General features: G+C 42.6%; 1 protein-coding gene across 8 annotated transcripts in view; it reads left to right on the forward strand.

The window, feature by feature from the left end:
* Positions 1–20,687, forward strand: part of LOC135254953 (E3 ubiquitin-protein ligase arih1-like) — a 30,386-nt gene extending 9,699 nt beyond the window's left edge. The window contains exons 2-16 of one of the 8 annotated variants that reach the window (XR_010330002.1): positions 1,220–1,287; positions 1,503–1,647; positions 7,038–7,130; positions 7,949–8,004; positions 10,901–10,967; positions 11,254–11,360; positions 11,958–12,000; positions 14,083–14,154; positions 14,253–14,383; positions 15,095–15,164; positions 17,124–17,399; positions 17,488–17,600; positions 17,872–18,982; positions 19,034–19,084; positions 19,115–20,687. Coding sequence is in view for 4 of the 8 variants with exons in the window: in XM_064335579.1 (XP_064191649.1) it covers positions 1,220–1,287; positions 1,503–1,647; positions 7,038–7,130; positions 7,949–8,004; positions 10,901–10,967; positions 11,254–11,360; positions 11,958–12,000; positions 14,083–14,154; positions 14,253–14,383; positions 15,095–15,164; positions 17,124–17,399; positions 17,488–17,600; positions 17,872–17,956 (1,326 nt within the window). In the remaining 4 variants the exon portion in view is untranslated. Of the gene's footprint in view, positions 1–1,219; positions 1,288–1,502; positions 1,648–7,037; positions 7,131–7,948; positions 8,005–10,900; positions 10,968–11,253; positions 11,361–11,957; positions 12,001–14,082; positions 14,155–14,252; positions 14,384–15,094; positions 15,165–17,123; positions 17,400–17,487; positions 17,601–17,871 lie in introns of all 8 variants that reach the window. The other 7 variants (XR_010330001.1, XR_010330000.1, XR_010330003.1 and 4 more) reach the window with 7 other exon arrangements.
* The last annotated feature ends 1,720 nt before the right edge of the window (positions 20,688–22,407 follow it).

The following is a 22,407-nucleotide window of genomic DNA, read 5'->3' on the forward strand; positions in this document are numbered from 1 at the left end:
AGTCAATAAAACATCCTAAACCCTTACTACCACCTCTCGAAGTTTGCCAAATGCTTCTTCTCACTGGTGCTGGAAAATGTAAATGTAAAAGTGGTGAATGGTTGAGGGTCCTCACTACGAACCATAGCTTTATAAAACAAGCCTTGTGCTTGGAGAGTTAAACTAAAGTTATCATCTTAATTCGGTAATGAAACTCTTAAATATCCCAACCACAGAGCAGCATTGAAACAACACTATTTTTGCCAGCTTGTTTTACACGGTGTTAAACTGACAGAACGTTTTATCCGGTCTTTATCCTTTTCATTATTTTCCAGTGTCTTGTTTTCATTGATGTCTGGATATTTTGATGCACTATTATTGATGAAGCCAAATGGTATTTATACTGCCTTTTACAATTGACACAATACAATTCTGACCACTGTTGTCAGGGTGCCATTTTAACAGGATGAACAAGAGGGATGAGAATCCTAGCAACAGCCCGCACCTCTTAGCACTAGAGCGGGAATTAGAAAACCAGGAAAACTAGACTGCAGGTTTTCATGGGCACCTGTGAGGTCTCCGGTGCCTCGGTTTGGAGGCTTTCCTGGGTGGCCGCCCTCAAGGTGCAAACAAAATTGTTAAATGTTAAGGATTTTCTTGTCATTTTACTGTTCAAACAAAATTTTTAAATGTTAAGGATTTTCTTGTCATTTTACTATTCAAACAAAATTTTTAAATGTTCAGGATTTTCTTGTCATTTTACTGTTCAAACAAAATTGTTAAATGTCAAGGTTTGTCTTGTCATTGTAACAGACATTGCGAAAAGTTGAAAAATGTATTCCTTTAAGGTGTAAGATCACAAAATACGTGAGTAGAATGTTCTCAACGTTTTAATGCCGATGTCAATCATTACTGGTAATTGAAAGTAATTCAGTTCTTGAACAGTAACTTAGAATGTTTGGAAAGAAAAAACATTCCTGAAAACTTACTTTTGAAAGGGTTAAACTTTGATTGCTCATGCCATGGGCTTGGGTTGTCAACAGTGAGCAGTGTTGAGATGCCACAGTTGTAAAAAATGTGCCATCTTTTCTGTCTTGCTAGTTTTGGCCGCCGTGAATAACACTGTCGCAGGAAATGTTTATCTGTACGGAGGGATGTTTATATAAAAAAGCCATTTGTTTCTTGGCTCCAGCTTGTGAATTTCAAAGAAGGGGTCATGACTAATATTCTTCTATTTCAGAATCCTGCAACCATCACAAGAATACTTCTCAGCCACTTCAACTGGGACAAAGAGAAGCTGATGGAAAGGCAAGTGTGTGTGTGTGTGTGTGTGTGTTCACTGAGTATGTCCGCAATCACAGTACCACACAATACCAGACTCTAAATGGTCCTTGGGGAACTGATATGATGTTACAATGGACCAAATTGGAAGGGTCCCCTAATGGAAGCTTTACCAGTGCACAAGTTTCCATTAAGATTTATACAAATTTACCTTAATACCACACCTCCCTTGCTTTCCTCAGGTACTTTGACGGGAACCTGGACAAGCTGTTCTCAGAATGTCACGTCATAAACCCCAGCAAGAAGTCTCGGACACGACTGATGAACACGAGATCTTCAGCACAGGACATGCACTGTCAGATCTGCTACCTGAACTACCCTAATTCGGTCAGTACCCTTAGACAGAGGGCTTTTCATATGACATGGCAAGTCAGGAGGGTGGCCATCTAGCTAGAGCTCAGTTCATAATATCTTGCATTTAATATCAAAACCCATTTACGTTTGTGGAAGGAAGCAATGTGAGAGACAAATGACAGAAGTTGGAGGTTAAAAAATGTCTCAGTAGCCCCTTTGCAGATGTGCATCTTAACTAGAGCCCGACCGATATATCGGTTTGGCCGATATATCGGTCATTATTTGACTTTGTTGACGACATCGGGATCGGCAGTTATGCAGCCGATGTGTCCCGATTTTTAAATAAGTATAATAATCATTTTAAGCCATGTTATCTAGCTTTGTCGTGATAACATGAGAGAAGGATTGCTGTTGGAGAAGTGAATCAACCAACAGTTAGCGCGGGTAACCTGCACAAAAGCATATTGTAGTTTTTTTCACCACCGAATTCTTATGGACAATCCTCACGTTACGTATTTCATCCAGTCAATTTAGTTTCATCTAACGTTACACTTGATTCACTCATTAGCTCCGCTAGATAAAGTCTTACTCTTTGAGATCATGTAGTCGGAATAAAATAAGAAAATATAATTCTTTTAACTTACCGAGAATAAATAATAAGATATAATGAGGCTATGTCAACAGCTAATGCGTTATTGCAAGTGAGTGTGTGTCATCTAGTCACGCGTCAGAGCGCATTGTAGTTTTCTTCACCGCCAAATTCTTATGGACAGGGAAGCTCGCTAGATAAAGTCTTACTCTTTGAGATCATGTAGTAGGAATAAAATAAGAAAATATAATTCATTTACTGAGAATAGATACTAAGAAATAATAACAAATTAATAACAACAATAATAATATTCATAAAAATACTTGTTTGAAACTGGAAAACTTTTTTTTAAATTAATTTTTTATAGATGGCTGGGAAAGAAAGGAGTAAAAGCAACATGTGGAGTTATTTTGAATTCACACCACTTGAAGATTGTGTTAATATATATATTTAATTTAATATCTTTTACATTTTTTATCTATCAAAAAGTTCTTTGTTTATTTTTATTTATTTGTTTGCTTATACGTTAAATGTTCTCAAATATAGAAACTTTGATAAAATATAACTTTTTCAAATTGTTTTGATAATGTTGCACTTTTTGACAAAATATCGGTCAAAACATCGGTAATCGGTGGGCTAGGACTCTCCAAAATCGGGATCGGCATCGGACCCAAAAATCTGGCATCGGTCGGGCTCTAATCTTAACCTTTAAATGTTCCGGCAATTTTGTGTGTGTCCATCATATGTGAGCAGGAGCAGGAGTCAGTTTTCCGTGTAAGATGTTCTTTCGATTTTCCAGGTCAGGACATGGTGAAATTTATGGAAGACTTTGGCCATGGCTCTATTATGAACAAAAGCAGCAACATTCCAGTGTATAACGTGCAAGAGTTTACAGTGTTACGCAAGACCTTTTGTTTCTGGCACTAAATCGGCTGTTCTTGCTTGACAAGGCTTTTGTGATGACAAGATTTTTTTAACCAATTTTCAGCTGACTGTTTTAAGTTGCTTTTTTACCCAATGTAGCAAGATGGCTAGCGGCAGGTCTATGTAGGCCTCTTATAAAGGGGAGATATAGGTCGCTGTACAGAATTATTTTCATTGCGTTTTACCGAAAACAACTCCACATATAAGTATTGATTTTTAGCTGACTTACCATGCTTCTGTTGTTAATGTAATGTTATTTGGATCATGTAACTGAGCTGTATTGGCTGTTACCATAAGTTTTCTTTTAATTGGCACTCTTCAATTGTGTTGTGCTGGTAGGATTTACACATCTGCCAAAACCTAGTATTCAGCAAAATATCCAGCTGTTTTAAAGATCAATTGACGTGTCATTAACAGTTGTTTTGCATTGCTTTGGACACTAATCTATCTGGAGTGGTCATGTCTGAGCAGACTTGTCACAGAATTTGTTTCATATAGGATACCTACGTGTGAATGGGGGAAAACCACAACCTAACCCGGATAATTGAACCCAGCAATGTTATGGGTTCCATGCGTGGAAAGCGCTAGTGTTAATGTGGTAAAGTACTGTGGACAAAGCAGTGTTTGGATATGATTAGCTACACTGTGATACTGTCACTGCAAGTAAAAACCCAGGACAGCTCTTTTTACTTCAGCCCATGTTCCAGATTTGGGAAGGTTCCGAGTTTTACTCTGTGCGGTTATCCAGCTAACTCAGTAATCCTGCTTTGTGAAACCGGGCCTAGAACTGCTAAATACCAAACGAGGAAAAACACAAAATAGCTGCAACGGCACTACGGAGTAGCTACCGTATGGCGTAGCTACCGTATGGATTAGCTACCATGCGAGGTTCCCACGCACTAAGGGGTGCATTCAGTGTAGAGATTGTTATAACACTGCCTAATGATTCTTACCATCTATGTATAATCATTCATGTTGCTAAAAATGCTATTCACAATATCCCTGATCACCTCCCCTCTTCGCTTGGCAGTGGGGAGAGTGGCTAGCAAAGCTACATGAGAAAGGTTAGAATACAGCTAAATTACTCGATCCACTGGTCAGTTTAATGTTCTTAAGCCAGTGTTAAACTAGCAGAACTGTTCAGTTGTTTTGGCGTGGGCAATGATTTGGGGCTAATTTATTATAAACGTTGACCCACTAGCTAGCAAGCTAGCACAGAAGCCATGTTTTGTGTATGAGAATAAAAAGGTTAATGAGGTGGGTGTCACGTTGGCTACTAAGACATGGTAACATGTATAGCAACCACTGACATCACTCTAAGGATGCCTAAACTAAACTAATAAAATGTAGTTAACTGTAAATGCTAAAAAGCTTCATTTTGTTTCTTTTTCCAAATAGATCAAGAAGCATTTATCCTCGTCTTTAATGATTTACTCCATTAACTGAAATAATATTAGTGTAACGTTGGTATGGTACTTGGCTAAAAAAAATATATATATATATGTTGCAAGCTAAGTTGGTGCTTGGTAACATTATCTATTAGTTAATGTTACCATGTAGCTAATGGCAGCCAGCCCGGTACCCCTCCCCTGTGAGAGTGAGGGGCGCAGTGTGGAAGAGGGTGGGCTAAAGCTGGCCTTGGCTGGATACCAGTGGCTTGTTTTCTCATTGTGTAGCCACAGCTGATATTTTCCAGACACTCCTCTGATTTATCAATGTCTTTTTCCCCTCACACTGCTCGTTTTATTTTTGTCCTGAGTGAGGTTTTTAATTATCATTTCGTTACTATTCATCTTGGGAATATTAAAAAATATAAATGAAGCTGTTTATTCGAGCTTGAACAAGGCCACTAAATTGATTTAATAAAACGCATTCGGAATGTGGTCCGTTTGTTTAAAAGAAAAGCTTTGCCGTTTTTTCTTTTTCACACAATAACAAGAAAAAAACAAGATAACAGACAAAAGAAAACAACTGAATCGGCTTACAAATCAAGGTGGGAACTGAACTGTGGTTTTGGAGAACCATTACACTCCCACTAAATATTAATTAATATGCAGTGCTGTAGGCCTGAGAGAGACAGTGCGTTGTTATATGAACAATTTCATCACACCATATTTCAACACAGATTGGTCAATGTAATGTCTGCTGTCTGCGAGACTGTCTGAGAAAGTGTGTGCCAATGAGTGTGTGTATATCTGTGACTGTGTGTTTGAGTGGGAGAATGGGTGTGTATCTGTGGGAAAGAGAGTTGATAACGTGTGTCTGCGTGGGTGTGTGTATGTGTGTGTTTCAGAGGGAGTGAACTGAGCCCTAGGAGCTGCAGAGCTCCAGGGTGCTGCATTGAGCTGTTTATCAGTGCTGCTGTTTTCAGTCTGAGGCTGGGAATCCCCCAATGCTCATTTGTCTCTGTGTATAAATAATGGCTGGAGGTGATGTCTGTCAGCAGGACTGTCTGAGTTGGGTGTAGGAAATGTGAGCCTGCCCTGCTACACATAGCATTGACCAGGTTTTTAATTGGTCAAATGGCCAGTCATCACTTTAGGCTTTCCTGTCCATGTTGAGGCTTGGTTTCATTTTAAGCTTGCTTTTTTTAGCATGGTGTTCAATGGGCTGATGAGGGTGGAATCTCTGAGGGGTTTGATATTATTTCAGTTTAGTGTACATTGTTGTTTGCTGCAGACAGTTTTTATGTGCAGCGAAAGATTTTTTTGTTGTGTATAGAAGCTTCTGACAACCTGCTGGCTTTAAAATGCCTCATTATAAGGGTATTTTGTGGTCTGAAGCAAGAAAATATGTTTCAAATAACTCTCAAAAAGAGTTTGTACAGCAAAGCTATGCTTCCAGAGGTTGTACATATGGACAGATTAATTTTGTGGCGTTTATTCACAATTGTAAACATAAATATCATGTTACATGTTGTGCCGGTACTTCTCTCCCTCTGAGTTTGCAGAATTAGTTTGAACCGAATATAGGTTCTTGTTTTTGAAGAACAGTCAGCCACTAGAGGCATGACGTCGCTACACAAGCTTCTTTGGAGTTATTTTAAGTTGATTTTCTTTCTTTAGACCACAAATGCTCAATGCCCAGCCACTGTGAAACCTGCAGGTTGCCAGAGATGTCTGCAAACATCTGAAATACTATTAATTGCGCGCACACACGCATCGCCTGGGCCAATCGCCTACACTAAATCTGAAATGTCAATTACCCTAGAAGGTGCACCGTCACTTTGAAGTCTCTGTTTGTGCCTTTGTTTTGGTGCATTACGTGACTTTATTTTCCAAGCCTTTCTGCTAAACCTCATGGCATTTTATCAGAATGGTGGTCACAACATCATAAATTTCAGAATCAGGAAAGAGCCTGATATCCCTCTTTAACCTGAGTAAATAAACTGAGACCTTCAGAGGACTGGTTCTTCTGTTGCATGTTCTGTATGCAGCGGGCAGCACATATGAAGTCTGGTTTTATGCAGGAGCAGTGTTCTCAAGATGCCCTGTCAATAAGAGCAAGCAATTTACGCGCAAGTGTGTGGTGCAGTTTGGACAGTGTTGATCTGGCCTGATAACCTACAGGTTGTTGGTTCAATTCCTGTAAGGGTACCTTTAAGCAACACACACACACTCTTGTACCTTTGAGCAAAACACACGTTCCTAAAGCAGTCGGTCAGTAACTTTGACTGGCAAATAAAAGTAAAATATTAATTGTTTAGTTTGTTTACATACAAAGTACCCCTGGTTCTGCAGTTACCAAATCTAACCTGGCAACTGTGCACGAGGGGGGGGAGGGGGGTGGACAGACCCAGTACATTAACTTATTTGCTAAACAAAGTTTTGGTAAATGTTGGTTGACCCCGAGCCCTAGCGTGTAATGGTGCTCAGTGATAACCTGCTCTCTCTCTCTCTCTCCCTCACAGTACTTCACTGGCCTGGAGTGTGGACACAAGTTCTGCATGCAGTGTTGGGGGGACTACTTAACAACCAAAATCATAGAGGAAGGAATGGGACAGGTACTGTACAGTCCGCACTGTACATTTACAGGGCTTCTGCCTGTCACACTGGGATAAGCGTATTTGCAAATGGGATGTTCCTTTTTGTTGCTGGATTTTCATCTGACCAAACAGAGAGCTTAGGCTGATTATCAGGCGAGAGTAAAATGTGTGTGAGCTTACCTGTGAGAGCAGTGACATTTGATCAGTATTCACTTGGGAGCAGCAGCTCCTGGTCCTCCTATTTACCCACGGGCACGCTCATCCTAAATTTTAAAGTTGACTCTGCTGCCTGCTGTGCAGAGTTTGTACTCCCCGAGCATAGCAGAGAGGGTCCGGAGATGCTTTTACACACCTTTGGCTTCACTGTGCCCTGGCACCTTTTTCATGTGGCATTGACACTTCAGTTAGCCGTCACTAACACAAACCGTGACACGTGACAGCTTCCTGTGAGTCTCGTAGACGGTGTGGCTTTATGGAATTGGATTATGCTGCGAACCATACGGGGACTTTAATTTCAGGGCCAGGAGCCTGAAATAACCATGCTGATTCGAAGTACTTGCTCAATATAAAATTTTGTGTCAGTTTGATTGTGTCATGTATTTTGTGTAAGTCTGTTAGAGCTTTGGCCTGTTGGCACTTTGAAGAGCATTGATTTTTGTAAAAAAAAAAAACATTTTTTAAAAAACTTTTTAGTCTGTTTTAAAACATTGCTTTCAGTTACCAGTAGAGATTGGTACATCAGCCATAGAATGTACAGTTAAGAACATTCTAATCACACATTTGTGATCTCACACCTTAAAGAGCTAATAAAGATGTACCCTCTTCCTCTTCCCCAGACCATTTCCTGTCCTGCTCATAACTGTGACATTCTGGTGGATGACAACACCGTAATGTAAGTATTCTTGTGTTCCCATTTAATTTGCTGAGGACATTATTCCAACAGCCAGTAAGACAGCCTTGGTTCACACACCTTTCAAGCCTGTTACTGAAAATAAACTCAATGTAGGCTACTCACAAGCTTCCAGAAAGCTCTCCCGTTTTTTTATGCTGGGTGTTCACCCGTCTTCTGGCTGAAATGGAATGAGTTATGGCTAGGCTGGCAGCCAGCAAACCATCCAGACGTTTTAAATCCTTTAAAAAAACTGCTTAATCAGTTTGCTAGCCAGATTCCTTTTAGTTTGTCATACTAGTAATTATCTTTCTGGTGAACCAATGGCATGGAGGTGGTTATAGAGTATGGTTGTCTGTTTCAGAATTAAAAGCCTGGGTCACTTTAGTAGTGTTCATCAAGTGTTTCTTAAAGTGTTTCTAAGCAGCCCTGGTGCATTTTAATGGTCTAAGTCAGGGGTGTAAAACTCCAGTCCTAGAGGATGGCAGTGTCTGCAGTTTTTTTCCTTTCAGTCAGCAGCCAATTGCATCCTTGGGAACTAGGTATGTGGATTCCTTAGCCAATCAGTGACTTAATAATTGCTAGACACTGCTGCCCTCCAAGATTGGATTCTGACACCTGAGTTCTAGGTCTTCTGACTTAAAAGTTGTTCTTAAAATGTCGCTGCACTGTGTTAAAAATTAAAACGCTTGTTTTGCCTTCAAATTTAAAGGTTATTAACAAGAGAGGTGCCATGTCCTGGGCAACACATGAGGGTCCAACTAATATCTCAAAAACAACCACTGGCATCCCATAATAAACATTGGTTTACAACACAATGGAAACCTTACTTTAAGATTTCAGCAAATACTATCCCACACTATAGATGCTGCCTAGCAACTGCACACTCATTCTAGTCAGGTTGCAAAATACACTGTCACTCGCGTGACTTGTTATGAACATTCAGTTTCATCTTGGGTCAAAATGGTCTCGCAATACTTTTTTCTGTCGTGGTTATCTAGCTAATCATCTACTCCATTTACTTGAAAGCTGCTGCTGTACCGTTGTAGAAAACGGTAGCGCGAATGTCCTCTGAGTGCCGATGTGATGACACTTGCTAAATAGAATCAGTACGGCGCATATTTACATCAAACTGCTTAGGTAGCTCAGTGTTGATGCAACTAAAACATTCAACACATGCGCTGACTGAAAGTTCAGATGGTCTACATTCTATATAGCCTAGATTTTACTATGTTTTGCAGTAATTTATTTGCCATTTTGTGTATTTTATTAACCTTCATTTGCACAGATTGAAAAGATTTGACTTGCTATGGGGCTTATTTGTATCCAGCTCTAACTCTGGAACTGTTCTGCTTTCTGGCTGTCTGGCCTTTTGCCAGTTTATGGCTGCTTTACCTTTAATTGATGGAACAGGTGTGCATGTTGCAGTCAGTGTGAGTATTAAAACGCTCTATGCACATTCACATTCCCACTTGTGCTGCCCAAGTGTTCAGCTTTAATCTGGTTGTTGTGTTCAGGGTTTGAAATTAATAGGGGCTCAGTGCAAAAATATTGTCAAATGTATCATATGCCCTCAAAAATCAGTTAAGGGGGGGCCTTTGAAATTTAGATTTTATTATTTGTTGTTTTTCTTTTCATGTCACAAATTTCTACATACTACAATGAAGCGTCCCTATCCGCAATAGTCCTGAGTCTGTTTTGTGCTGTAATGCAAACTCAACAGTCAGCTCTCCTCGGGTATGTGCCATTCTTACTGCGTAGTTAGAGTAGCTGGAAGCGGGTTACGCATAGTGTGTTTGTTTTGTTTGCATGCTCACAGACAAAACAAAGGCTTGCAACTGCCACCTGACTAAGGGAATAAGCGGGACTGTTTTTCTGTGAGAGTTTAGCTCGCAGCCAAATGTTTGTTTGCTGGCAGGCTGCCCATGGACTGTATTAGAAGGGTCTTACCGGTTCAGTCCAGCCGAGAGCTTGCTCTCCTGTGACTGTATCGGTTTCACTTGTACCGTGCTAAACACTGTAAACTGCATAAGCACTGCACGAGGCAAGACGATACAGTCAACAGCTCCCTCAAAAACATCACCGGATAGTGTGTGTGTGAGGGCACGTTACTTGCGAAAGAGTGCAAGCGCACATTCAGTGCCGGTGCGTTTTTGAGTTGTTGCCTGGCCACCATATTGTATTACCTCCTCCAGCGCATATGCACGAATGCTTCCATGAGTTGACTTAATGTATTTAGCATTTATTGTGTATTGAACCTTTCTTCCTCAAAGTTATTTATGCATGGAATGTCATACCAGGAATGTAAAAGTGGGAACAGAGATCCTCGGAATATTCAAGATGAAGTTAAACAGTTCCGGGTACTCTAGAACAATGGTTCTCAACTCGGGCCAGAAAGGGCAGGTGTGGGTGCAGGCTTTTGTTCCAACCAAGCAGTTACACACCTGATTCTACTAATCAACCTTTGGAGTCTTTACTAGGGACCTTGATTAGTAGAATCTGGTGTGTAACTGCTTGGCTGGAACAAAAGCCTGCACCCACACCGGCCCTTTCTGGCCCGAGTTGAGAACCACTGCTCTAGACTGTAGTTCAAATTACAGACCTAGATAGGCTGAATAACTGTTTACCATTGATAAATTCACTTGTGTGTTTCTCCCTGTTATAACACTTCCACTGTGGAGTGGTTTGAACCAGTCCAGGTTTTATTAGAAGCAGGTTGGTGTTTCACCAGTAGGCATGAGCTTTCGCTCTCTAACGCAGTAACCTGCTGCTGCTAGATCCTGAACTGACTCAACCCGCCATGCTTTAGGTTCAAGCTTCAATGTGTTTCCACTGTGAAGGTCTCTGCTACAGGATCCAGCATTGCTAATGAAGATGTCCTCTTATCTTCTGCTCACAGGAGGCTGATAACAGATTCAAAAGTGAAGTTAAAGTACCAACACTTAATAACCAATAGTTTTGTACAGGTAAGGGATTATTTGTGTACTCAGGGTTTACATAAAAAAACTGCCCATTTATGAGAAAAGCAATGAATATGAGATCTGTTTGTAATGTGTTCATTAAAGCATCATGCTGTAGTTGGAAAGAAACTTTGGATTTATTTTTATTTATTTATTTAATACTGGGAAAACGAGAAGTCCTTATGTTCTGTTATTGCTAGTCGTGTGAGGGAATGTTTAATGTGGCTCAGAGCGGTTTAAGAAGCTGTGTCGGGTTCTTCTGATGTGACACGTCTCTTGCTTCCGTCCTCAGTGCAATCGACTGTTGAAATGGTGTCCGGCTCCAGACTGCCACCATGTGGTTAAAGTGCAGTACCCTGACGCCAAGCCCGTCAGATGCAATTGCGGACGCCAGTTCTGGTAAGAGGCTCGTCTGCAAGAATGCTCTTCGCCTTGTGTGGAGGTCTTCTGGGTCTGCGGCCGTCGACCGTGAAATCCAAACACGCAGGGAGAGGAAAGGAGCGTGCAGAGCGGCAGAACTTCTTTTCTCCTCTTTGCCGAAACAATGGCAGTGGGACGAAACAGTAAAAGTAGAGATTTCATTAGTCTGGAATGTTCTTTTTTCTCGCAAATCGAGAGGAGACCTTCATATCGTTACCCACTTAACTAAATATAGCATTGCACGATATTGCACTGTCATGTCTCAATGAAGAATCCAGTTGTAATGATATGGTACCTAAGCTGCTTTAACATTTCTGTTTGATCTCAAAACGTATGTAACATGTTGGGCAAAGGCCAGAAGCAACGCTTTGACCTAGTCCTGCCAAATTATGCTCTGTCAAGTCTTTTCATTAAACTCCAATTATTGCGTCAGCTGCATTTGTAATAGCTGTTAAGGTGTGCAAAGTTTGCTGTGATCAAAAACACAAGGCTCCTATTTTTATTGTTGTAAATGTGGTGTTTCTGTTGTATTCTTTGGTGTGTTGATTTCCTTTTTTCTCTCCCCCTCCACCGCAGCTTCAGTTGTGGCGAGAACTGGCACGACCCCGTCAAGTGCAAGGTGGGTATTCGAAAAAGGGCGAGGTTCTCTGGCGGTCTCAGCCGCGATGCAGCCGTTGTTACACACAGGAAGTGTCCACCGGTGCAGACTGCAGTCTCATTGTTTCAACAACACTCAATCTTGTGCTGTACATTTTTTTGACACATTGGTACTGTTGGGAATTGAGTCTTTCTTCTATTGCCATTCCTGTCTGTTAGGTTTAAGGCACATTTCTGTGTACATGGAAATGTAGTTCTGGTGCAGTCACCCCACATTACAGAGGATGGTCATGCTCATGGATCCTGGTTTGTGCTGTTTTTTCTCAGTGGTTTTGTGTAATGCAGTCACACACCAGTTTAGAACAAATTCATATAATGATTATGATCAAGGGTGAGTCACTTTGTACACAATTCTGAAACTTTCTGTGGAGCAGAAAGAACCTATTATGGGCATTTTTGTGTTGTGCCTTCTAGAAGTTCATTTATATTTGTGCATTTGGTTTGTATTTTTTTTTTAGTTTTTTTTTTTTGAGGTCTGTCTAGTCCTGATTAAAAAATAATTGATCTCCACTGTGCCGAATTGTGTAAAAACACAGCCAGCTGTTCCAATCGAGTGTAATTAGGTTTTGCCGTTGTTTGTGCTGCGCAGTGCAGGGACTGGAGGCTTCTTGTGGAGGCTGTAAATGATTCAGAGATTTAGCCGACAGCTGCTGCCCTCTGAAGGGTGTCCACGCAAACAGCACACCTGCAGCACCTAGCTCGTTTAATTTTCCCGCCACAAATTTCTTTTACCCAATCGGAGAGGAGCACTCTGGTTCATTTCCCTTTGAATTCACGGCAGACAAATGGAAATGTGATTTGTATATTATATAGTATTTTGTATATGAAGTATAGTATTGAAGTATAATGTGGCATATGATATAGTATTTTAAGCATAAAATATTATTAAAGGGAGTTCGCAATCCAAACCAACCAACGTTTACAGTCCAACCTGAAGCCATTTGAAGTGGGAGGGAAGCTCCCCTCTGCCCACCGCTGATGTGTAGCACGCATCTGGGTGCTACACTGCAGCCATTTTGCACCACAGGTGCTGAGGGAGGGTTGTTGATTCAGTTGTTAAGCCAATGAAACTGCTTGCCTTGGAAATCCAATGACCATCGAGGCTGACGGGGTTAGAGACAATAGCTGCTGTTGAGCTCTGTGGTTTCTGATATAACCCTCGTGTTTGGTTTGGATCAAATTGACTCAATTTAAACTTTAGTAGGAAAGGAATGACACTTATGAAAGATGAATTTTATAACCAGTGACTAAACCTGTGCAATTTTGGCTCTTGATTTGTCTCTCTATTTGTAGTTCACCTGTATTTGCTTTGTCATTTTACCTATGGTGTCATTGTATGAAATTCTGTCAGACTGAAAACTGGGAGAAGGGGTGTGCACGTGGCAGCGGAGTGTTACACTGCCTCTGTGTGGTTGCCCAGTGTATTACATTACAAAAACGAATGAAAAAAACAACACTTAAAAAAATTATTTTACTGTCATTTTAATACATCAATGCCTGAAATATTTCTCTGTTTGTATTTCTGCATATATTTTATTCTTGTATTGTTTAAAATCCCAGTGATACCCTGGGTGCATTTTACCCAGGCTAACCGTTTCACTGATGCTAATAGGAGGTGGAACTCGAGGGCTGAAGGCATGAGGGCCACCGCTGTAAGGAGAGTGCCCAGCGAGTTCAGTTCACTGCACACTGCAAAGAGCAGTCCCCACCTGCCTGTTTCTCAGGCAGTCCACCAGCCTTCTCTCTGAAACCAGGGCCGTCTTCCAGCGCAGGCAGAAACTGTAAACCAAAGAATTTCCAACTTGGCTTAATGCCTCAACTCTATAGACGCTAGTAAAATGTGAAACAATGCAGTGAATTGCAACCATAACTTTTTCCTAAACGTAATATATTTTCTTATCTCCAGCATTGTTTGTAGTCTCCCCCCCCCCTCGTTATTCATTGCCTGTGTGTTTTACTTTTGTTTTGTGTTGGGTCCCCTGCCTTGGTATGGTTTTCCATTTCAGAGCTCAGTTTCAGTAAAGTTGCATTTCCTGTTTTGCAGTGGTTGAGGAAATGGATAAAAAAGTGTGACGACGACAGCGAGACCTCCAACTGGATCGCAGCGAACACGAAGGTGAGCTGCGCTCTCACGCCGCCTTCCGATTGGCCCATTCAGAGGTCCGAAGACCCAACTACTTCCTTATTTTTTTTGTTTTATTCCTTTATTTCCAGGAGTGTCCCAAATGCCACGTCACCATTGAGAAGGACGGCGGCTGTAATCACATGGTGTGCCGGAACCAGAACTGCAAAGCGGAGTTCTGTTGGGTCTGCCTGGGGCCCTGGGAGCCTCACGGCTCAGCCTGGTTCGTGTTCCATTGCCTCATACTCCCAGCATGCACTTATCCTCTACTGCTCACAGAATGCACATCGCAGCCTTTACATTCCCAGTGTGCACCTCTCAGCCTGTCCTACCCCCTACACTGATCCCAGCATGCATCTCTCAGCCTGTACTACAATCGCAGCTACAAGTAATACTGAGTGAACTGGGTAGAGCTATCATGTCTTATCAGTGAACCAGCTGTAGCATTTTGAAAAGCCTTTAACCAGTTAATATGGTGACTGTACCCATTTTCACTTCCTGTAGTCCTGTCAGTCTTCCTTTACTAGTGAGGAGCTTTGTGTAACCAGCCATGGCTAATGATATGGGGCGATATAGCTCAGGAGGTAAGACCGATTGTCTGGCAGTCGGAGGGTTGCCGGTTCAAACCCCGCCCTGGGCATGTCGAAGTGTCCTTGAGCAAGACACCTAACCCCTAACTGCTCTGGCGAATGAGAGGCATCAATTGTAAAGCGCTTTGGATAAAAGCGCTATATAAATGCAGTCCATTTACCATTTACCATATGCAGGACCCTGCTGAGGTCCAGGGGCAGTGGTTGGGTGTTTGAGTGACAGCTGCTCCTACGTGGCGGCAGTTTGGGTGGGAGGAGTGTGTGTGTGTGTGTGTGTGCGGATGTGGATGTGGTGCAGACTGTGCAGCCTGTTTGTGCTGAGCGCTTCTGCTGTGTTTTCACAGGTACAACTGCAATCGCTACAACGAAGACGACGCCAAGGCGGCGCGAGACGCCCAAGAGGTAACCACAGCTGTGAGCTCCTCCTCCTTCCCTTACCGCAGGGCGGCCCAGCCCCGTTCCTGGAGATCCCCCGTCCCTGTGGGGTTTACACTCCAGCCCTAACAAAGCGCGCCTCATTCCGCAGCTAGAGGTCTTGCTGAGCTGCTAATTAGTTAGAGCCAGGCGTGCCAAATAAGGGTTGAAATGAAGACCTACGGGATGGTAGATCTCCAGGAACAGTGTTGGGCAGCCAAGCCTCATGGCTTTCTGTTTTACTGTTATTTAACAATAGTTGAGTATTTTAGTTGTGCCGATCGACGATATATAGCGGGATCGGCGATCGTCGTGAGGGATTGATTTTTTTTTTGACAATTTAAAAAATGTATAATTATTCGTAATATATATGTGTGGGGGTGTGTTTAAATATGAATCTTTGTCAATATAAATCGTGGTAAAGATAAATCACTGCAGTAGTGATAAAGGACTTATTGTAAATAGCACTGCCTACTCACATGCGTGTTTTCTTGTGCGTGCGCCTGTGTGGGAAGTTGGTGAAGGACATCACTTCACACTTCCTTGATACAGTCAGCGATCTGTGAGGGTCATATTCGGCAGATCTAAACATACAGACTTGTTGCCAGCTTCAGTGTGGTTGTGGTGACATGCAGATGTAAGCTGGCTTTGATGCAGTGAAAAGGAATGCGCTGGCAGATTTTGGCAGAGTTTGCGCAGGAGGAAGGGTGCGTTTTCCCAGTGTCTCGTGCATGGGCACCAGTGTGATGTTTTTTGCTCGTACTAAGGGTTTTCTGCCCCACCATGAGGTTTGTTGCACAGGCATTATGGTTTTCTGTGCAGGTGTGAGGTTTGTCACACAGGTAGCGGGCTTATATGTGCAGGTGTTTGGTTTGTTGCACAGGCATAAGGGTTTTCTGTGCAGGTATGAGGTTTGTTGCACAGGCATAAGGGTTTTCTGTGCAGGTATGAGGTTTGTTGCACAGGCATAAGGGTTTTCTGTGCAGGTGTGAGGTTTGTTGCACAGGCATAAGGGTTTTCTGTGCAGGTGTGAGGTTTGTTGCACAGGCATAAGGGTTTTCTGTGCAGGTGTGAGGTTTGTTGCACAGGCATAAGGGTTTTCTGTGCAGGTGTGAGGTTTGTTGCACAGGCCTAAGGGTTTTCTGTGCGGGTATAATGTTTGTTGCACAGGCATAAGGGTTCTCTGTGCAGGTGTGAGGTTTGTCACACAGGTATAAGGGTTTTCTGTGCAGGTGTAAGGTTTGTTGCACAGGCCTAAGGGTTTTCTGTGCAGGTATAATGTTTGTTGCACAGGCATAAGGGTTTTCTGTGCAGGTATAATGTTTGTTGCACAGGCATAAGGGTTTTCTGTGCAGATGTGAGGTTTGTTGCACAGGCATTATGGTTTTCTGTGCAGGTATAATGTTTGTTGCACAGGCATAAGGGTTTTCTGTGCAGGTATGAGGTTTGGTGCACAGGCGTAAGAGTTTTCTGTGCAGGTATAATGTTTGTCGCACAGGTACAGGGCTTGTATGTGCAGGTGTAAGGTTTGTCGCACAGGCTTATATGCGCAGGTTTAAGGTTTGTCGCACAGGTAGCTGGCTTGTATGTGCAGGTGTAATGTTTGTCGCACAGGTACAGGGCTTGTATGTGCAGGTGTAAGGTTTGTCGCACAGGCTTATATGCGCAGGTTTAAGGTTTGTCGCACAGGTACAGGGCTTGTACGTGCTGGCGTGAGGTTTGGTGCACAGGCTTATATGCGCAGGTTTAAGGTTTGTCGCACAGGTGCAGGGCTTGCATGTGCTGGCGTGAGGTTTGGTGCACAGGTACAGGGCTTGCATGCGCAGGTTTAAGGTTTGTCGCACAGGTACAGGGCTTGTATGTGCAGGTGTAAGGTTTGTCGCACAGGTGCAGGGCATGCATGCGCTGGCGTGAGGTTTGGTGCACAGGCCGTAAGGTTAGTTTTTGACTGAGAGCCAGGCCCTGCCGTTGCAGCGTTCCCGGGCGGCCCTGCAGCGCTACCTGTTCTACTGCAACCGCTACATGAACCACATGCAGAGCCTGCGCTTCGAGCACAAGCTCTACGCCCAGGTCAAGCAGAAGATGGAGGAGATGCAGCAGCACAACATGTCCTGGATCGAGGTGCAGTTCCTCAAGAAGGCCGTGGACGTGCTCTGCCAGTGCCGCTCCACCCTCATGTTCACCTACGTCTTCGCTTTCTACCTCAAGAAGAATAATCAGTCCATTATCTTCGAGGTGAGCTCGCGGGGCGGGGCTTTCCGGTGTCGTTTCATTTGGTCTGGCTAGTTGGCTAACTCTCTCTCTCTCTCTCTCTCTCATTCAGAACAATCAGGCAGACCTGGAGAACGCCACTGAGGTGTTGTCTGGATACTTGGAGCGGGACATTTCCCAGGATTCCTTGCAGGACATCAAACAGAAAGTGCAGGATAAATACAGGTTGGAGTGGAGCTGTCAATAGGGTTTATCTGTCTTTAAAAGTGTCATTTAAAAATTCCTCTATTTCTCTCATTGTCTTTCCTAAACTTTGTTTTTCCCCCAAAACATGTACTATTATGTGCTATTGTTTAGTTTGTGGGTTGTAATTGATTTATGCATGAACTCTTAGTAGTATTTTAGGATATTGTTTAGTAGTTTGGTAATTTGGCCACCAGGTGGCACTGTTTAGCTGCCGACTGTGACTGACTCGTGTTTGCTCCGCCTCCTGCAGATACTGTGAGAGCCGGCGGAGGGTGCTGCTGCAGCACGTGCATGAAGGCTACGAGAAGGACCTGTGGGAGTACATAGAGGACTGAGCCCCTGCCCCGCCCACCCTGATTCAACACGCCCCCCTCGCACCACAAACTCTCTGAGCGCAACCTGGCGACAAGCGCTGCCATGGCGACGCTGCGCTGCACCAGCCTCTGCTGTTACTGCTGGTCTTTGACTCCACCCCCCCTCCCCCCAAATTCTTTTTCATGGAATTAAAATATATTGAAATAAAATATAGAATATTAAAAATATTAATTGTACAACAGTATTGTTAGCAGCAGAGTTGGAGAGTGACAATTGAAACCACCAACCTCCCCCCCAGTCCCCCCTTCCTTTTCTCTGGCTTGTACTGTGACTTTTTTTTTTTTTTTTTTGTAACTGCCTTCTTTTCTTTTTTTGGTATGACTTTTGGTTCTCTTTAGAGATTATTTTACATCTCCCTGTGTGCAGAGGAAAGGACTTTGCTTTCAAAAAGGCTTTCGGAGTCCTGACCATTTCGGCCGACTGTGGTGAGACCTCCTGTAGGGTCGATGAAAGTGGATCGGCTGAATTTGGGACAAAACTTTTTTGGTAAAAAAAGAAAATGAGGGGAAAAAAAAAAAAAAACGAAATCAGTATTTTCAATTTGTAAATAAGGCATATGCATGGAAGTTTAACCGCAAGCGTGGCACGTGTTTGCATAATTCTTAAAATTTAAAATATTTATTCTTTACAAAATATTCGAGAAGATGTATATTTGCTGTGTAGATTAAGTATTCCTCCCTGTTTTTTATGTTGGAAGCGAGGGTAACTGGGGGCTGGCCAGATTAAATAAATTTAACCCCAGACTACACCGCCTACTTCACCCACTACCGCACCATGCTCTGAAACAGTAAACGATCAGTGCTTCAGTACAAAGAGCAGCTGCACTTCAGTACAAAGAGCAAAGAGCGACAGTGCTTCATTACAAAAAGCAAGAGTGCTTCAGTACAAAGAGCAAAGAGCGAGAGTGCTTCAGTGCAAAGACCAGCAGTGCTTTAGAGCAAAGAGCTGCAGTGCTTCAGTGCAACGAGCAGCATTCAGCACAAAAAGCAAGGAGCCGCAGTGCTTCAGTGCAGAGCAGCAGTGCTTCAGCACAAAAGGCAAGGAGCCGCAGTGCTTCAGTGCAGAGCAGCAGTGCTTCAGTACAAAAGGCAAGGAGCCGCAGTGCTTCAGTACAAAAGGCAAGGAGCAGCAGTACTTTAATGCGAAGAGCAGCAGTGCTTCAGTAATGAGCCAAGAGCAGCAGTGCTTCAGTAATAAGAGTCAAGAGCAGGAATGCTTCATTAATATGCCAAGAGCAGCAGTGCTTCAGTAATAAGAGCAAAGAGCAGCTGTGGTTCAGTACTTAGAGCAGCAGTGCTTTAGTACAAAGAGCTTCAGTGCAAAGAGCAGCATTGCGGAAGGAATTCTAGCGAATTGAGCTACGAGTCAGTCTCATAGTATCAGTTACTGCTGTTAAATCTGGATTTAAAAAAATGTGAAAATAGAGAGCACTGGTGTGGTAGATATAACTGAGAATGAGGCATGATGGGATATGCCAGCCCTACAGCTGCTTTAGTCACCCCCTCCGCCCTCCCCCCCTCCCTCCAGTCCCAGTAGTTTATCATTTAACCCTGAATCCACATACTGTTTTTTTTATGTAGCTGCAGTTTGAAAATGACACTACAGTTGTTTCATGAGAGCCAAATTGAGTGATATTCACTCACTGAAAAAGTACTTTTTGTTTTTGTTTGTTGTCCGCAGACTGCTTTGAGGCTTTTCTCGTGTGGTTTTGTAAGCACCTTTGGGGGGTGGGGGTGGTAAATGTGCCCAGGGGGCATTGTAATAATGGCATGTACTGAAAGCACTGTTGTACAAGTCAGTTGGTGGCGTGGTTTCAGGCTGGGGCTGTGGAGCTGGCAACGGCAAGACGGGGGTAATAAAATATAGGACAGATGATCCTGATATTACCCGAGAACAGAATAACTCCTCCCAATCACAGAATATGTTGGTGACTTCCTATAAGGATGTTGAAGGTGATTGGTGGATACTTTGCAGGTACTTCCTGGTAATTCCTACAGGGATCCCTGAAGAATAGTCAAAAGTATCCACCAATCACTGTAAACACTGTAACCAACATTCCATGATTGGTGAAAGCTCCTGTGTTCTTCCAGTAAGGTGATGTCAAGACTACTTTCGCCCTGCTAGATTATCCCTGCGACCAGATGCATCTTTGCTCCTTCCTGTTTTGTGTTTGTTTTTGGTTTTTTTTTTAAACGAGTCTCCACAGTAAGGGGCTGGAGGAACAGTCGCGGGCCTTTCCTTCTCACACAGGAAGATTGCTTTACACGCTTCAGCGCTATCGCATTTAACGTGAGCCGTGTTTACACAGGAATGTACAAAATCGGGACATGCCAATCACCTTCTCTAGGCTCCTCCCCAGGTTATATTTTGTATCAGCAGAGAAGAACCTCCCCCGCCCTGTCCTGCACATGACCCCAGAAAGGATCCCCCCCCCCCCATGTAAATGGGTAAAGGGGGAAATATGCCGCATATAATGCTGGTGGGGGCTGGCAACGTTAAAAAAATGTCTCCTTTCACCAAAGTGTGAACCGCCTAGTCCACATTATATTACTCAGTTTTTGAGGCTTTCTGGAAACAGGAGGGGAGACCTAGTTGCTTTTATGTGTTATAACTGTTCTTACATACAAAAAAGAAGGAAAAACCTGACTGTACTATTTAAATAAATGTCATTAAAATATCTTCTAATTGGGAGTATTGTGTGAGTCATTGTAACATTATACATGCTTGGATGCCATGAGAGGTCTACAGAAAAAAACTTTAGGTAAAACAAAAGATTTTTTTAAAAGTGTCTATGGTAGTTTCATTGAGTTCATTCATTTTGTACTTGTTCTTGCCTGCCCTCTGGTGGTAAAATATATATACTAAACGGTGACGTGGCTGTTGTTTTTAATAAAAAAATTGCAATTCTGTGCATTCCTCCCCTCCCATGGGGATGTGGGTGTGTGTAAAACTAACTCTTACCATATGAAAGGCAGTCATGACGAACAAAATGCTTGTATCAGGAAATTTGAAGCACTGTTATTGCTTTGATGGAAAGCCTCCACTAATACAGTAATTTTCTCCAAATATAACCAAAGTGAGTAGTCAAGCTTTATGCTATACGCATGTTCTCACACACGGTGTATTCATGTACACTTTGTTACTGTCAAATTAATTAATGATAGCATACCGTGCATTCAAATGAAGTAGGCAATGGCATTAGCTTACTAATGTGAATTGCTAGCCTTTAGCTTTACAATTACTGTTTTACAAATGCCATCAAGCAGACTGTTCTGCACACATTAAGTAAAAAAACTGCTCAGATTTCACTGATCCAGTCAGTTTTGACTTCAAAATAAACTTTATGAAAGTTCTCATGACTTCTGAGCAAAAAAGCCATAACAGGAAACAGCCTGAATCGACAGAGGACTTACACAGCCCTGAGGTGACATCGAATATTATATGCCAAATTATTTTTGGACTGACAAATGAATCTCGAGAAGTGATCGTAAATACTAGTTTTCACCAATAAACATTAGCCAGTGAACTTTTAACAGGAAGAGAAAAATGTACACGGTCCAGCTACTAGAGTCATTACATTAGGGGTCTCCAACAATAATAGTACTTCTTGAGCACTACAGCAGCAGTGCCCAGTCTTATCAGAAATAAACGGCTTATGTGGGTGCAGGTTTTTGTATCATTACATTACATTTAATTGGCAGACCCTTTTATCCAAAGCGACATGCAATACATGCATACCGATGGTCATTGGAAAAACTACAAAACACAAATCTGATAAGGTACAATACTCATTTTGTACAGTTATTCGTGGCTATGAACACATTAAAGTCCAGTTCACACAGTGAACATTACTCCGACCTAACCTATGCCAATTCAAACTAGGAGGCATTACAAGCTACAACATCAAGACAATGATATAAGGCACAATAAGTGCTGGGTGGAGGCTGGATGTCAGCCCAGCACTAAGACACCTGATTTAACTAATTAATCAGATGTCTTAGTGCTAGGCTAGAACAAAAATCTGCACCCACACCAGCCCTTTTAGGATGAGACTGGGCACCCACGACTTGAAGAGCAAGAAATCCATCAAACAGTATTTGAGCGTGCATTATTAGAAGACTGTCATGGCCTGACGAATCTGATGTACTTTCCATCATGGGTTGTGTCTATTTATTCAGCGGGAACTGATGCTTGTTTCCCTGTGTTCTCACCAAAGCTCTGAAAGGAGCAGTCAATAACTTTGCCAAGCAAGCAAAACCTCTGCGTTTACTGCTGGCCTGCCTGCCCAGATCTATATATAATCATAATAGACCATGACAGGTGAAAGGTACAGGTACTATAGTCCATCCAGTTGTTATGAAGTGGTCATTAGCCAGGCAGGTTGTGATAAATGTCCACAACTTGCCTCAAA

Source organism: Anguilla rostrata, chromosome 5, assembly GCF_018555375.3.
Source record: "Anguilla rostrata isolate EN2019 chromosome 5, ASM1855537v3, whole genome shotgun sequence".
Lineage (NCBI taxonomy): Eukaryota > Metazoa > Chordata > Actinopteri > Anguilliformes > Anguillidae > Anguilla > Anguilla rostrata.